The sequence below is a fragment of the Bufo gargarizans genome, chromosome 3, assembly GCF_014858855.1.
Source record: "Bufo gargarizans isolate SCDJY-AF-19 chromosome 3, ASM1485885v1, whole genome shotgun sequence".
Taxonomy (NCBI): Eukaryota; Metazoa; Chordata; class Amphibia; order Anura; family Bufonidae; genus Bufo; species Bufo gargarizans.
Genome location: NC_058082.1, coordinates 66215418 through 66232759, shown reverse-complemented (window position 1 = coordinate 66232759; position 17342 = coordinate 66215418). Strand labels below are relative to the sequence as shown.

General features: G+C 40.7%; 1 protein-coding gene across 1 annotated transcript in view; it reads right to left on the bottom strand.

Annotated features, from left to right (window-relative positions):
* LOC122931114 (electroneutral sodium bicarbonate exchanger 1) overlaps window positions 1-17342 on the bottom strand; it is a 287005-nt gene that overhangs the window by 61551 nt on the left and 208112 nt on the right. The window contains exons 9-13 of the mRNA XM_044285063.1: window positions 11290-11377; window positions 9498-9644; window positions 8777-8877; window positions 2963-3137; window positions 2394-2527 (exon numbers count right to left, since the gene is read on the bottom strand). Of these exons, the coding sequence (XP_044140998.1) occupies window positions 2394-2527; window positions 2963-3137; window positions 8777-8877; window positions 9498-9644; window positions 11290-11377 (645 nt within the window). The remainder of the gene's footprint in view (window positions 1-2393; window positions 2528-2962; window positions 3138-8776; window positions 8878-9497; window positions 9645-11289; window positions 11378-17342) is intronic.

Here is a 17342-nt window from a genome sequence, read left to right as displayed (position 1 = left end):
CATCCTTTAATGGGGACAACATATACTCGGCATACAGCCTCTTACTGGACAGAAACATGGTTAAGTGATTTGCTTCCATTTTACCTTATTAGGCTGGAGTCACACACAGGTTTCTTTTCAGAGTTTCTGAGGGAGTTTTGAGCTAAAGACGCCAGGGCCAAAAACTAGGGTACGGCCACACGGTCAAGTTTCTTGATGTAGATTTGGCAGCCAATAACATGAGTGGATTTAAAAAAAAAGGAGAAACGATATCTGTCCTGTATACTTTCTCTACTTTTAAGATCCACTCCTGATTTTGGCTTCCAAAACTGCCTCAGGAAACCTGACCGTGTGGCCGTACCCTAAGGCTACTTTCACACTAGCGTTCGGGTTTCCGCTCGTGAGCTCCGTTTGAAGGAGCTCACGAGCGGACCCGAACGCAGCCCTGATGCAGTCTGAATGGAGGCGGATCCGCTCAGACTGCATCAGTCTGGCGGCGTTCAGCCTCCGCTCCGCTCGCCTCCGCACGGACAGGCGGACAGCTGAACGCTGCTTGCAGCGTTCGGGTGTCCGCCTGGCCGTGCGGAGGCGTGCGGATCCGTCCAGACTTTCAATGTAAGTCAATGGGGACGGATCCGTTTGAAGATGCCACAATGTGGCTCAATCTTCAAGCGGATCCGTCCCCCATTGACTTTACATTGAAAGTCTGGACGGATCCGTACTAGGCTATTTTCACACTTAGCTGTTCTATGCTAAAAATAATGCAGACGGATCCGTTCTGAACGGAGCCTCCGTCTGCATTATTATGAGCGGATCCGTTCAGAACGGATCCGCCCGAACGCTAGTGTGAAAGTAGCCTAAGGCAGGTATAAATAGACTGGTGGACATGGACAATCATGGCTGATCAAGGTGAATGTGGATTGTAACTGTGGACTAGGAACCTTAGCCACAAGCTTTCACATAGGGGTCACCTGTAGACATCATGATGTACATTTATTATAAATTTTTTGCTCCTTTTTTTTTTTTGTTGCTGCAATATTATATTTCCGGGAAGTATGCATATTTGAAGAAATCTGGACTTTGATACACATTGTATTTTGGAAACCAACTTCACTCCCCAAATAAAATCGCAATGAGGCTTGGGCAGAGAAGTGGCAGATGAGGTTTAACACTGACAAATGTAAAATTATGCACTCGATAACACTGACATGGAAAAGGACCTAGGAATTTTAATAAACAGCAAATTAAGCAGTAGAAACCAGTGTCAAGCAGCTGCTGCCAAGGCCAATAAGATAATGGGTTGCATTAAAAGGGGCATAGATGCCCGTGATGAGAACATAGTCCTACCACTTTACAAATCACTGGTCAGACCACACATGGAGTACTGTGTACAGTTCTGGGCTCCTGTAAACAAGGCAGACATAGCAGAGCTGGAGAGGGTCCAGAGGAGGGCAACTAAAGTAATAACTGGAATGGGGGGACTACAGTACCCTGAAAGAGTATTAACATTAGGGTTATTCACTTTAGAAAAAAGACGACTGAGGGGAGATCTAATTACTATGGGTACAGGTGAAACAAAAAAAATTTGAATATCGTGCAAAAGTCCATTTATTTCAGTAATGCAAATTAAAATGAATTGCATTAATGCAGCTTAAAATTAGATTTTTGTGAAAAGGTTAAGTATTCTAGGCTCGAAGTGTCACACGCTAGTCAGCTAATTAATCCATACCCCCTGAGCAAAGGGAACCTCAAAAGTGAGACTTTGGGGTTTCATAAGCTGTAAGGCATAATCATCCAAATTATAACAAATAAAGGCTTGAAATATCTCGCTTTGCTTGTAATGAGTCTATCTCATATGTTATTTTCACCTTTTAAGTTGCATTACTGAAATAAATGAACTTTACACAATATTCTAATTTTTCGAGTTTCACCTGTAAATATATCATGGGTCAGTACAGAGATCTCTCCCATCATCTATTTATCCCCAGGACTGTGACTGTGACGAGGGGACATCCTCTGCGTCTGGAGGAAAGAAGGTTTGTACACAAACATAGAAGAGGATTCTTTACGGTAAGAGCAGTGAGACTATGGAACTCTCTGCCTGCGGAGGTGGTGATGGTGAGTACATTAAAGGAATTCAAGAGGGGCCTGGATGTATTTCTGGAGCGTAATAATATTACAGGCTATAGCTACTAGAGAGGGGTCGTTGATCCAGGGATTTATTCTGATTGCCTGATTGGAGTTGGGAAGGAATTTTTTTCCCCTTAAGTGGGGAAAATTGGCTTCTACCTCACAGTTTTTTTTGCCTTCCTCTGGATCAACTTGCAGGACAACAGGCCGAACTGGATGGACAAATGTCTTTTTTCATCCTTATGTACTATGTTACTATGTTACAATGAGAAAGTTGGTCTTACTTGCAAAACTTGAAAAGAATCTTCTCAAACACCAACACGGGTCCTGTACTCCCCAAAATGGTGAGGGGTTGTCCAGCAAACAGCGAATAAGCAATTCCTGTCATAGAAGCACCAAACAGGGATTCTATTGCACTCTGTAGGGGCACAAATACCGGTTTATTCAAATTACATCTCATGGAAGACAACACATCAATACAAATCGGATTTCCGAGACAACATGCAGCTGCCCGTTCACAGATGGGATTGAGTTATTGTAATACACTTATGTCTTGAAGTGATTTGCCCACCCTTAAGACTGTTATGTAACAGTTTCAGAACAGCGTAAATTGGGAATATATATTTATCTGTACATTGCAGACAACCGGCATCAAGGCGGTGGAAAAAGCGGAACTGTAAAGCCATTAACTGGTCATTAAAACAGGCAGCGCTCAGCCAAAGCCAGAGACGGGGATTATCCTGATTAGAGGCAAAGGATGGCAATTAAATTGCTGATCTAATGAGCAAGATTTTCTATGTGAAGATAGGTGAGGATGGAACCACTCAGAATTAGGCACATGTAATTTTCTTACTATTCGACCTTCTGTAGCTTCTCCAAGCAAGCCCCCAAATGTGATGACCGGAGACATACAAGCACAGTATAGGAAGAGGAAAGAAGCCACACACTGCAAGCTCAGCGCGTCCCTGTAGTCACTCCAGTACCAAGGAGCTTTCCTCTTAATGTCCACCACCAGACCGCCAAACAACCTGCAATGAATAATAGAGAGTGTGCTTCACTGCCAGACGGATCACCAGGGGGGTCTGGAAATCCTGTCTCCACAGCTGGCGTTACTGTGCCAGCCGCTGGTTGACAATATGACCCATGGCTCTGACCAGATGCACTGCCGGGGCCTAGAGGATATGATCACATGGGCTTTCTATACTCACTGTGTATATTGGTATAAATACTAGGGGTGCACCGAAATTTCGGCGGCCGAAAATATCGGCCGAGAATGCACCTAATCTGTTTCTGCCGATATTTTTACATATCGGCCGGAAATAGCGGGGAGGAGCTGGGGGCCGGTGCGTTCACTGTGCTCCGGCCCCCAGCTCCAGTAGTTATAAAATGTTGTACAATTAATAAGCATTCTATTCATTTGGCCCCCCTCTGCAGTATTACATTCAATACAGCCACATCCTACTCACAGGGCTGTGCTGGCCGGCCGGGCAGACGAGCGGCAGCATCACGACTGACGTCACATTCCAGCGCCGCCTCCTTCATTCAGAAAGTAGGCCGGGCACATGACGTCAGTTGTGACGCTGCCGCTCCTCTGCCCGGCCGGCCAGCATTAAGATGACAGCCCTGTGAGTATGATGTGGCTGTATTGAATGTAATACTGCAGAGGGGGCCTCATGAATAGAATGCTTATTAATTGTACAACATTTTATAACTACTGGAGCTGGGGGCCGGAGAACAGTGAACGCACCGGCCCCCAGCTCCTCCTCCCAGTTCCTCCCCGCTATTTTCTATTAATCTATTAATTGTACAATGGGGGCTGTGGATGGCACTGTTATGGGGTGGGGGTCTGTGGATGGCACTGTTATGGGGTGGGTGGGGGTCTGTGGATGGCACTGTTATGGGGTGGGTGGGGGTCTGTGGATGGCACTGTTATGAGGTGGGGGGGGTCTGTGGATGGCACTGTTATGGGGTGGGTGGGGGTCTGTGGATGGCACTGTTATGAGGTGGGGGGGTCTGTGGATGGCACTGTTATGGGGTGGGTGGGGGTCTGTGGATGGCACTGTTATGGGGTGGGTGGGGGTCTGTGGATGGCACTGTTATGAGGTGGGGGGGTCTGTGGATGGCACTGTTATGGGGTGGGGGGTCTTTTAAAAGTATTTGGGCAAAAAGGCAGTTTCGGTTTCGGTTAAGGGGTATCCTGAATTTTCGGTTTCGGACCAGAATTTTCATTTCGGTGCACCCCTAATAAATACACTGCATGGATATACATTTGTAGTTATAGTCATAGCACTTATACGCTGTAGAAGTAAACTGTTAATATACTAGTATGCTTGTGAATATAAAACTTTGAGAGTTTTTATATCACAATGGCACGAGATCATCACCATCAATATATACTGCAGAAGGAAATCCCAGCGCCCAAGCAGACTAAGGCTTCATTCACACAGTCAGTGTTTGGTCAGTGATTTCCATCAGTGATTGTGAGCCAAAACCAGGAGTGGATCCTACACAGACATAAGGTAGAAGGGAAAGAGCTGCACCTGTTCTGTGATTTGGACCCGCACTTGGTTTTGGCTCAAAATCACTGACCAAACACTGACTGTGAGAATAAGGCCCTAAACTCCCATCTTTATTAGACAGGAGCTGTCACCTCTCCTGACATGTCTCTTTCAGTAACTACTTGAATTCGCCCTTTAACCTCTTAAGGACCCTGACATTTTTCACCTTAAGGACCAGGCCGTTTTTAGCAAATCTGACATGTGTCACTTTATGTGGTAACTTTAAAACGCTTTTACTTATCCAGGCCATTCTGCAATTGTTTTTTCATCACATATTGTACTACATGACAGTGGTAGAATTGAGTCAAAAAAATAAATAAATGTATTTATAGTTTTTATTTCAAATTTACCAAAAAAATTGGAAAAATTAGCAAAATTTCCAAATTTCAATTTCTCTACTTTTATAATAGATAGTAATACCTCCAAAAATAGTTATTACTTTACATTCTCCATATGTCTACTTCATGTTTGGATCATTTTGTGAATGCCATTTTATTTTTTGGGGACGTTAGAAGGCTTAGAAGCAAATCTTAAAATTTTTCAGAAAATTTCTAAAACCCACTTTTTCAGGACCAGTTCAGATCTGAAGTCACTTTGTGAGGCTTACGTAATAGAAACCACGCAAAAATGAACCCATTTTACAAACTACACTCCTCAAGGTATTGAAAACGGATTTTACAAACTTTGTTATCCCTAGATGTTCCTCAAGAATTAATGGAAAATAGAGATAAAATTTCAAAATTTAACTTTTTGGGCAGATTTTCCATAAAAATATTTTTTTCAATATTTATTTCAATATTTATTTGATTCTGAAGTTTACAGAAACACCCCATATGTGGTCGTAAACTGCTGTACGGTCACACAGCATTGCGCAGAAGGAAAGGAATGCCATACGGTTTTTGGAAGGCAGATTTTGCTGGACTGGTTTTTTGACACCATGTCCCATTTGAAGCCCCCCTGATGGCACCCCTAGAGTAGAAAATCCAAAAAAGTGACCTTATTTTGGAAACGGGATAAGGTGGCAGTTTTGTTGGTACTATATTAGGGTACATATGATTTTTGGTTGCTCTATATTACACTTTTTGTGAGGCAAGGTAACAAGAAATAGCTGTTTTGGCACCGTTTTTATATTTTGTTATTTACAACATTTATCTGACAGGTTAGATCATGTGGTATTTTTATAGAGCAGGTTGTCACAGACGCGACAATACCAAATATTTTTTTGGTTGTTTGTTTCAGTTTTACATAACAAAGCATTAAAAAAAAAAAAAAAAAAGATTTTTGTGTGTCTCCACATTCTGAAAGCTGTAGTTTTATTCATTTTTTGGGCGACTGTTTTGTGTAGGGGCTCATTTTTTTCGGGACTAGATAACTGTTTGATTGGTACCATTATAGGGTGCATATGACTTTTTGATCGCTTGCTATTATCATGTTTTAGTGTCTCCATAGTCTGAGAGCCATAGTTTTTTCAGTTTTTGGGAGATTATCTTAGATAGGGTATGATTTTTGCAGGATGAGATGATGGTTTGATTGGCACTATTTTGGGGTGCGTATGACTTTTTGATTGCTTGCTATTACACTTTTTATGATGTAAGGTGAAAAAAATAGCTTTTTTTACACAGTTTTTATTTTTTATGGTGTTCATCTGAGGGGTTAGGTCATGTGATATTTTTATAGAGCAGGTTTTGACGGATGCGGCAATACCTAATATGTCAACTTTTTATTTATTTATGTAAGTTTAACACAATGATTTCATTTTTGAAACAAAAAAAAAATCATGTTTTAGTGTCTCCATAGTCTGAGAGCCATAGTTTATTTATTTTTGGGCGATTGCCTTAGGTAGGGGCAAATTTTTTGCGGGATGAGGTGACTGTTAGATTGGTACTATTTTGGCGGGCATACGCCTTTTTGATCGCTTGGTGTTCTACTTTTAGTGATGTAAGGTGACAAAAAAATTGTTTATTTAGCACACTTTTTATCTTTTTATTTTTACGGTGTTCATCTGAGGGGTTATGGCATATGATATGTTTATAGAGCCGGTCGATACAGAGGCAACGATACCTAATATGTCTACTTTTATTTTTTACTATTTTTTTTTCACTTTATTTGGGGAAAATGAAGTTGTTTTTATTTTTTGTTTTTAACTTGAAACTTTAAATTTTTTGGGACTTTAAATTTTTCTTTTTTGTCCCACTTTGGGACTTTAACTTTTGGTTGTCTGATACCCTTTACAATGCATTCCAATACTTCTGTATTGGAATGCATTGGCTGTATGAGTAATACAGTGTGTATTACTCATACAGCTTCCTGCCTGTGAGATCCAGGGGGCTGGATCTCACAAGCTCTCCGCCGGAAGGCAGCCCCGATGCTGCCTTCCATGCCATTGGGTCCCCGTCACAGCACCACCTATGGTAGTGTGCGAGCACGACCACCGATGCTGGATTGCAGGTTGGTCATAACCCCTGGATATGAGCAGTGTATAATGTGATGGAAAAATGAATCCAGGCAGCAAAGAAGCATATACACTATGTTATATCTCATGCACGGCCCCTGGGGACGGTATTCGAAACAGTCAGGGTATCGGTTTTGCCAGAGAGTTGCTTTATCTGATTCACTCCAGATTTTCAAACAATTCTGGATTATCAATTTTAGGTTTAAGGTCCTGTTAGATTCCAGATTATGAGATGGACTAAAATAATTACTGTTTAATGGATGCCTGATTAAAGGGATGTTTACTTTAGTAAATTTGTTCGTGTTTATTTTGTGCAGTAAATTTATCAAAATGTCTTGTGCAATTTGTCTAATTTGGCACAAATCTAATTTTAAAGAATTAGACAAATTCTAATTGAGTGTCATCATTTTGCTCAAAGATTTTTTTTTAAATACAATACAAAATATTTGTGCCACCTAAGCCAAACCCATTTAGACTACACAAAATCGAAATATGTGTATAAGGTGCAAAGGAGAGAATAATTAATGTTATGCATGTGAAAATATAGCACACAAATGTAGCACAAACTAGCTTTATGCAAGAAGATTAATAAAGCAATGGTATTAGGTAAGAGATATACAACGATGATTCATTATGTGATCAATATCCATCACTGCAGAAACCATTCTCTTTGTATACTTATTAGTACAGACAGACAGTATGTTATGTGGAAAGTCAATATCCTATCTAGAAGAAAGAATAATGTGGAGCTGCTTTTACTTGATGTGCACTAATAGGAGACTGCTTATCTCTGGAGCTCCAGCAGTGCACTACAGATTCTTCATATCTGAATCAAAAAGCCACCTTTAATCAGGACAACCTCAAAGTAATTGATTCTGAAGAAGTAATTACTTTAGTAAAATTAACCTTCTATCTCCCACTGAAATCATTCCCCGCGCAAGTGCCAATGAGTCCTCCTAATGATGTGCACAGGCCCAGCAGTCCTGTTATGCAAATAAGTATTGAGGCCTGCCCATCTTCTCTGAGCTACCCAATCCCAGCAGCTGCTGATTCTGAATAGGTGGGGTGGAGTGCAGGGGAGGGGAAGACATGATGTCTGAGCTCTGTCTGATCTGAGGTCTAATAAAGATCGGGGTCTAACTGAGGGTCTGATCTCAGGTCTGATAAAGTTTGGGGGGTACAATATAGATTCAGGGTTTGTCCTGAGGTGTAATAGAGTTTAGGGGTCTGATCTGAGGTCTGATGAAAAATATTCCTCTAAAACCTAGGTGCGTCTTATAATCAGGTGCATCTTAAAAAGTGAAAAATATGGGACTTAGAATCAGTGTCACACTATGCATTACTTCTGGCCATCTGATGGGGTTATAGGTGATGAGAGATTCCCTTTGACAGAAGAAAGTCCCCTACTCCCTCCTATCATGTTACATATATAGAAATGGGTTTAAAATTCTATTGTGAATATACATGATCTGATAAATGCCACATTTCCTAGAAATTTCCCTCACTGCACCAATGATAGCTCGCTTTCTCTAAGACTGAGGTAATCAGAATCTTGTACGTTTCAGGACAGAGCCGGCACATGACAGGACCCTCCTTAGAGTACTGGGAGCTTCTGTCACACTGATTGTTCACATTATTACAAGTCTCATTCACTGACCTCCCCGTGCGCTGCAGTTCAGGCCCACTGTGCTCATGCTCCGGCTCAGGATCCACATGACAGACATTTCCGTTGGGGACTCCCGGCATCTTCCTTTTCTCCTGAAAAACGATTATGTAACAAAACCTTTTACAGTGCCTCAGCAATTATTCAGTAAATTACTCCTCACTAATCACTGCTCTGCCATTTACTGTTCTGTGAATAGCCTGCTCATATATTAATGAAAAATGGCCAGGGGCTCTACATAACTCTAACCCAGGTCCAAACAGAAGATCAATGCAACCACTTTAAAATGTAGTAAAGGTAATCAAAGGCATGTATAAAGTGTGATTATTCCTCATGCATTCATTGACCATTTCAGTGGTTTTTATACCTTTTTTAACTCCTCCACGGTGGTCAAAACCAATAAACCAAGATGTTACTGAGCATTCAACAGAATCAAGTGCAACTCGCGTATGTGATCAGGAGTGTAGACACAGCCAGATCCTGGTAAATAATCTGGCTGTGTCCCTCTACCACAGCAGTGTTATAAATGGCACATGGGGCCCTTTTACAAATGTTACAATAGGGCCCACTATTTTCAAGTTAGGCTTTTAAATGTGAGGCCTGGGTGTATCTCTACAGAGCTGTGATGCTTCAGACAGATAAGTTTTCCCTTTCTGTACATTACAGTAAATTAATTTTCCGTATAATAAACATTTGGCTCATATCCGATACTCACTTGAGAAGGAACATTCTTTGGTGGCTCAATTCTGATCGATGGGTCCCATTCTCCTGGGGGGAGCACCGTTACTTGATCCAAGAACTCGTCAATCCCAGCTAACAGGTCCCCTCTGTCTTTTGCTTTGTAAGCAACATCATGGAAAATCTTTAAAAGTATTAGGAGTTCATTATAGTAACTGGTTAGGACAGGGGTGGACATTTAACAGAACCTTTCCTGGTCTGGCTTTTTGAACTTAAAGAAGACCTTTCACCTCTCCTTACAAGCTTGTATTAATAGCTCCATGCATTTCCCATGTAATAACAATTCTGGAGCATCCATTCTTATGGCTCTATGATCTGCCATCCCTTTATTATTCCTTATAAAAGTTATGAATGAATTGCTAGCAGTCTGCAGTAAGGGTACAGAGGGATGGAAACCAATTGGGGGGTGTACCTGCACAGACTCACTCTATCCAATCAGTGCTTTCAGACTGTGCAGGTACAGCCCCCAACTGGTTACCACCCCTCTGTACCCTTACTGCAGACTGCTAGAAATTAATTCATAACTTCTAGTAGAAATAATAAAGAAACTGCACATAGAGTCATAAGAACAGATGTTCCAGAATTGTTATTACATGGGGAAAGCATGAAGCTATTAAAACAGGCATGTCAGGAGCAGTGACAGGTCCTCTTTAAAGGGGTTGGCCCATCTCATACATTGGGAGCATATCGCTAGGATATGCCCCCAATGTCTGATAGGCGCAGGTCGTACCTCTTGGACCCGCACTTGTCTCTAGAATGGAGCCCACAAAGAGAAGGAGACCAGAATGATCATGACCGGCCATCCAACATTAATTTCTATGAATTTCTATGAATTAATATTCTGAGATATACTAGTCTTTATGTTAATATAAGCAAGGTTTCACTTCCCCTGGCATCCCCTGTGTCATCGCTACCTACTCTCAAATCTCAGGGGCTGTCAATAAAACAGGAGAGGAGGTGTTATGGTGCACCAAAGGGCCTTGCTCGCGGTGCACCAGTAGCCTTATTTGAATAACAATAAAGGATTAGCGGACCAGGTTTTTAGAAGAAAGGTATGGTTTATGTTTCAAGGCACAATCCTACATGGCAGCATGTTTACTTTGAGCAGATTTTGGACTTGAAGTGTGAGTATGCGGCTCCCATCCTGACCTCTCAGCACTGACGGGGTTACATAGCATTATATTGATTTATGAAGCTATGTAACCCTTACAGTTCTGGAATGTATTGTATAACACTGACAGCATTATGACAGTGTTACATAATACATTTCAGACCTCTAAGGGTACATAGCATCATAAAGTGCTGGGGGGTCAGGACGAGAGCTGCCGCATACTCACGCTGCAGGTCCAGAGAGTGGAACTCGGTCGTCTGAAAGGGGCCTAATACAGGTTGTGCTGAAACTGAAATTGGTTCAGATTGCGCTGAAATTGAAAGATAGAGGTCCAAGCCAATCATTACACCCTTTTCTTAGCAACCTCCACAACATGTAAAAGTTCACAGTGAAGTAATGAGGCACTTATAACACAAAGTATCAAATATTGAAACTGCCTTGCTTATTTCCTAGGGTGTAGATAGTTAAATACAAAGGATAGATGGACCGTGGCGAGAGGCCCTCTTCAAAATGTACAAAATACCAGTAATAAAGATAAAATAAAAGTGTTGTGAAAAAAAGAGAATAACCTAGATAGCATATGTAACAGATTCAAGATTGCCTGATCCTTCACCCCACCATATTTTAGTCACTCATGTTGGTTTAACGTATACTATACCTCATCTGTCATTATGGTAGCCATCGATCGGCCAATCTCATGGTATTGTTGTGCTTTTCCTACTGGCCCCAGTAAGATAAATAAAAACCTAAAAGACATAAAATCATATAGAAAGAAACCACCTACTTGAAAAATGTGGAAACATTAACTTGATTTTGGTTAATTAAAAGAATTATAAAATGTCTACTTTTTTTGTTCATTACAATTTAATTTTAACCTAATAAAGGCTATGTAAACCTTTATTGCACTGTACTTATTTTGAGCAAAAAAAATCAGTTTTTCAATTGGTCTTTTGTTAAAAATATGGAATCCTTTTTTGTGTACATAGGTGAGAAGCTCTAGAAGCAACTTGTGGTTTTTATCTTTCTTCCGCCATTTGGGGAGCAGACAGACTCCTTATCTCTGCTCACTGACCTTATAAACACCCATTATAGCTCAGTTCTTATCTTACTGATAACAATGTGGCTTAAATAAGTGTTTATGATCTCTTAGTATTAGAGATAAGGTTTATTAGATGACTGCACAAGGTAAAAGTGAAAGTCACACAGTTAGAAAAACTGTTAACCCATTGTGGCAAAATGGCTCAGTATTGCTAATAAAGGCCAATTGAAAATATGATGTTTAGCCAAAAATTAGTAAAATGCAATTATAAACAAAAGTTGCCTCCGAAGGTGTACATAGCTTTTAAGGATGCAACCAGTTTGGCCTCAACCCCATCTACCCCGGGCCAGTTTTCCCCCTACTGCCAAGGCCATTTTTGGCAAATCTGACATGTCACTTTATGTGGTAATAACTTTTGAATACTTACTTATCCAAGCCATTCTGAGAATGTTTTCTCATGGCACATTGTACCTCATGATAGTCTTAAATTTGAGTCAATATATTTCACCTTTAGGCTACTTTCACACTTGCGTTCGTCGGTCCGCTCGTGAGCTCCGTTTGAAGGAGCTCACGAGCGGACCCGAATGCCTCCGTCCACCCCTGATGCAGTCTGAATGGAGCGGATCCGCTCAGACTGCATCAGTCTGGCGGCGTTCAGCCTCCGCTCCGTCCGCCTGGCCGTGCGGAGGCGAGCGGATCCGTTCAGACTTACAATGTAAGTCAATGGGAACGGATCCGCTTGAAGATGACACCATATGGCTCAATCTTCAAGCGGATCCGTCCCCCATTGACTTTACACTGAAAGTCTGAACGGATCCGCTCAGGCTACTTTCAGACTTAGAAATTTTTCTAAGTTATTAATGCAGACGGATCCGTACTGAACGGAGCCTCCGTCTGCATTAATATGATCGGATCCGTTCAGAACGGATCCGATCAAGCGCAAGTGTGAAATTAAAATATTTAAGAAAAAATCCCAAATTTAACAAACATCTAAAAAAAACTTGCAATTTTCAAAACTTCAATTTCTCTGCTTTTAAAACAGAAAGTGATACTTCATAAAATATTTATTACTTAACATTCCCCATATGTCTACTCTATGTTGGCATCATTTTGTAAATGTAATTTTATAAGTTTAACAGCAATTAAAATTTTTAAGAAAATTTCCATAATCCACTTTTTAAAAGGACCAGCTCAGGTCTGAAGTCACTTTGTGGGCTTACATAGTAGAAACTCCCCATAAATGACCCCATTGTAGAAACTACACCCCTTAAGTTATTCAAAACTGATTTTACAAACTTTTTTAGCCCTTTAGGTATTCCACAAGAATTAAAGGAAAATGGAGATTAAATTTCAGAATTTCACTTTTTTGGCAGATTTTCCATTTTAATCCATTTTTACATTAACACATCAAGAGTTAACAGCCAAAGAAAACTCAATATTTATTACCCTGATTCTGCGGTTTACAGAAAGACCCCATATGTGGTGGCAAACTGCTGTAAGGGCACACGGCAGGGCGCAGAAGAAAAGGAGTGCAGTATGGTTTTTGGAAGGCAGATTTTGCTGGACTGGTTTTTAGACACCATGTCCCATTTGAAGCCCCCCTACAGTAGAAACTTCCAAAAAGTGACCCTATTTTGGAAACTACGGGATAAGGTGACAGTTTTATTGGTAATATTTTGGGGTACATATGATTTTTAATCTCTCTATATTACATTTTTTGTGAGGCAAGGTAACCAAAACATGGCTGTTCTGGCACAGTTTTTATTTTTTGTTTCTTACAATGTTCATCTGACAAGTTAGATCATGTGCTAGCTTTATAGAGTAGGTTGTTACAGACAAGATGATATCAAATATGTCTACTTTGTTTGTTTCAGTTTTACATACAAACTACAAATTGGTGTGGTATTAAAAAGCAGAAAGTGCTCAACCCCATATACTGGGAGATTGCTTTGAGTCGGACCTTGCGCTCTTGTAATTCGCCCACTGGCTCCTGGTATTGCCCATACAGCCCAGGTAGGTTTAGCGTTAGGTCCCGAGCTACTTGAGAAACCTTGGCGCGGCGCTCGGGCTCAGACATGTCCTCACGTAGAACATGTTGGCTAATCTCTCAATTTTAACACCAGTTTGAGGGCTTAGTAAGACCGCAGAGTGCACCTGTCTTTTTTTTTGTTATATTATTTATTCAGTTTTACATAATAAACATTTTTGAAAAACAAATATGTTTTTGTGTCTCCATTTTCTGAATGCCATATTTTTAATATTTTTCTGCCGGGATCGTTTATTGCTGGAAGAGTTGATGTTTTTATTTGTACCATTTTTGGGTACATATGATTTTTTTGATAATTCATTATTCCACTTTATGTAAAAGTTGTTTTGGCAAAGTTGTTTTGGCACAATTTTTATTTAGTTATTTTTACACCGTTCACCTGAGGGGTTAGGTCATGTGATATTTTTATAGAGCAGGTAGTTACGGACGTGGCAATACCTAATATGTATACTTTTTTTTATTTATTTTTTACATCATAATAGCATTTTTTAAACAAAAAAAATCCTATTTTAGTGTCTACATAGTCTTAGAGTCATATTTTTTTGGGCAATTGTCTTAGGTAGGGTCTCATTTTTTGCGGGATGAGGTGACAGTTTGATTTGTACCATTTTGGGGGGCATACGCCTTTTTGATCGCTTGGTGTTGCAATTTTTGTGATGTAAGGTGAAAATTTTTTTTTTTGGGGCACTGTTTTTATTTTTTATGGTGTTCACCTGAGGGGTTCGGTTATGTGATATTTTTATACAGCTGGTTGTTACGGATGTGGCGATACCTAATATGTCTACTTTTTATTTATTTATTTCACTTTAACACAATAATAGCATTTTTTAAACAAACTAACAAAAAAATGTTAGTGTCTCCATATTCTGAGATATACAGGTCCTTCTCAAAAAATTAGCATATTGTGATAAAGTTCATTATTTTCTGTAATGAACTGATAAACATTAGACTTTCATATATTTTAGATTCATTACACACCAACTGAAGTAGTTCAAGCCTTTTATTGTTTTAATATTGATGATTTTGGCATACAGCTCATGAAAACCCAAAATTCCTATCTAAAAAAATTAGCATATCATGAAAAGGTTCTCTAAACGAGCTATTAACCTAATCATCTGAATCAACTAATTAACTCTAAACACCTGCAAAAGATTCCTGAGGCTTTTAAAAACTCCCAGCCTGGTTCATTACTCAAAACCGCAATCATGGGTAAGACTGCCGACCTGACTGCTGTCCAGAAGGCCATCATTGACACCCTCAAGCAAGAGGGTAAGACACAGAAAGAAATTTCTGAACGAATAGGCTGTTCCCAGAGTGCTTTATCAAGGCACCTCAGTGGGAAGTCTGTGGGAAGGAAAAAGTGTGGAAGAAAACGCTGCACAACGAGAAGAGGTGACCGGACCCTGAGGAAGATTGTGGAGAAGGACCGATTCCAGAACTTGGGGGACCTGCGGAAGCAGTGGACTGAGTCTGGAGTAGAAACATCCAGAGCCACCGTGTACAGGCGTGTGCAGGAAATGGGCTACAGGTGCCGCATTCCCCAGGTCAAGCCACTTTTGAACCAGAAACAGCGGCAGAAGCGCCTGACCTGGGCTACAGAGAAGCAGCACTGGACTGTTGCATGTCATTCGGAAATCAAGGTGCCAGAGTCTGGAGGAAGACTGGGGAGAGGGAAATGCCAAAATGCCTGAAGTCCAGTGTCAAGTACCCACAGTCAGTGATGGTCTGGGGTGCCATGTCAGCTGCTGGTGTTGGTCCACTGTGTTTTATCAAGGGCAGGGTCAATGCAGCTAGCTATCAGGAGATTTTGGAGCACTTCATGCTTCCATCTGCTGAAAAGCTTTATGGAGATGAAGATTTCATTTTTCAGCACGACCTGGCACCTGCTCACAGTGCCAAAACCACAGGTAAATGGTTTACTGACCATGGTATTACTGGGCTCAATTGGCCTGCCAACTCTCCTGACCTGAACCCCATAGAGAATCTGTGGGATATTGGGAAGAGAAAGTTGAGAGACGCAAGACCCAACACTCTGGATGAGCTTAAGGCCGCTATCGAAGCATCCTGGGCCTCCATAACCCCTCAGCAGTGCCACAGGCTGATTGCCTCCATGCCACGCCGCATTGAAGCAGTCATTTCTGCAAAAGGATTCCCAACCAAGTATTGAGTGCATAACTGAACATAATTATTTGAAGGTTGACTTTTTTTGTATTAAAAACACTTTTCTTTTATTGGTCGGATGAAATATGCAAATTTTTTTAGATAGGAAATTTGGGTTTTCATGAGCTGTATGCCAAAATCATCAATATTAAAACAATAAAAGGCTTGAACTACTTCAGTTGGTGTATAATGAATCTAAAATATATGAAAGTCTAATGTTTATCAGTACATTACAGAAAATAATGAACTTTATCACAATATGCTAATTTTTTGAGAAGGACCTGTATATATATATATATATATATATATATATATATTTTTTTTTTTTTTTTTTTTTGGTGATTGTCTTATGTGGGGGCTCGTTTTTTGTGGAATGAGGTGACTGTTTTATTGGCACCATTTTGGGGCAATACACCTTTTTAATCGCTTGGTGTTGCACTTTTTGTGATGTAAGGTGACAAAAATAGCTATTTTTTTCTCAGGGTGTTTATCAGATGGGGTGGATCATGCGATATATTTATAGAGCTAGTCGTTACGGACGCGGCAATACCTAATATGTGTGTTTTTTATATTTTTTATTATAAAATCATGGGACAGGGGCGTTTTTTTTTTAACTTGAAACTTTTTTCTTTATCTGTATTGTAATGCATTGTCTGTAAGTGTATTACACTGATTAATACACTAACAGGTTGCCTAGGAGAACTGGTCTTGGGCTGGATCTTCTCGGCCTCCGTAGAAGGCAGGTCCCGATGCCTTGCAAAGCATCGGGCAGCCGATGGGCTCCCTCACCTGCCGCAAATGCGTTCTAGGCCGCGGTCAGCGCTGACCGTGGCATAGAAGGGGTTGATCCGCCAGCATCAGCTTTTACAGGGCCCCTGCCCGCCGGATCACCATGATGTAATAGTACGTAAAAATGCGGCAAGTCACCTGCAGTCATGACGTACTATTACGCCATGTGTCAGGAAGGGGTTAAAGGGGATGGCCACTTTCTGGCTACTGTTGATGAATGTGTTTGTAACCAGACTATATGACACTGAATAATTTAGCCTTTGTGCACCATTTTTTATTTTTCCTAAGATATTCTTCAATATGTTTCAAGCTGTCCACAAAAAGGTTCTGTCCAGAAAATGGCCGCTTATGGAAGATCATGTGACCAAGCAAATCCCTCAGTCTCCTCCATTCCAGTACACTACAGCTGCCATCTTCACTTGCACTGTTGGGAGTTTAGCACAAGTGCGGTTTGTTAGAATGACTGAGTAATACGTCTGACCACCCATCAGCGCCCATCTTTTAGACAGGACCTCTATGTGGTGAGCATAGAAGATTTGCTTAAAAAGAAGACATGATATACGTATATGGTAGCAAACAGCAGAAATATAGTTCCCAATCCCTTTCATTTGCACAGCCCCATTTTTCAAATCCAACGTGTCATTTTATGTGTAAATATCCTTGGAATGCTTTTAGC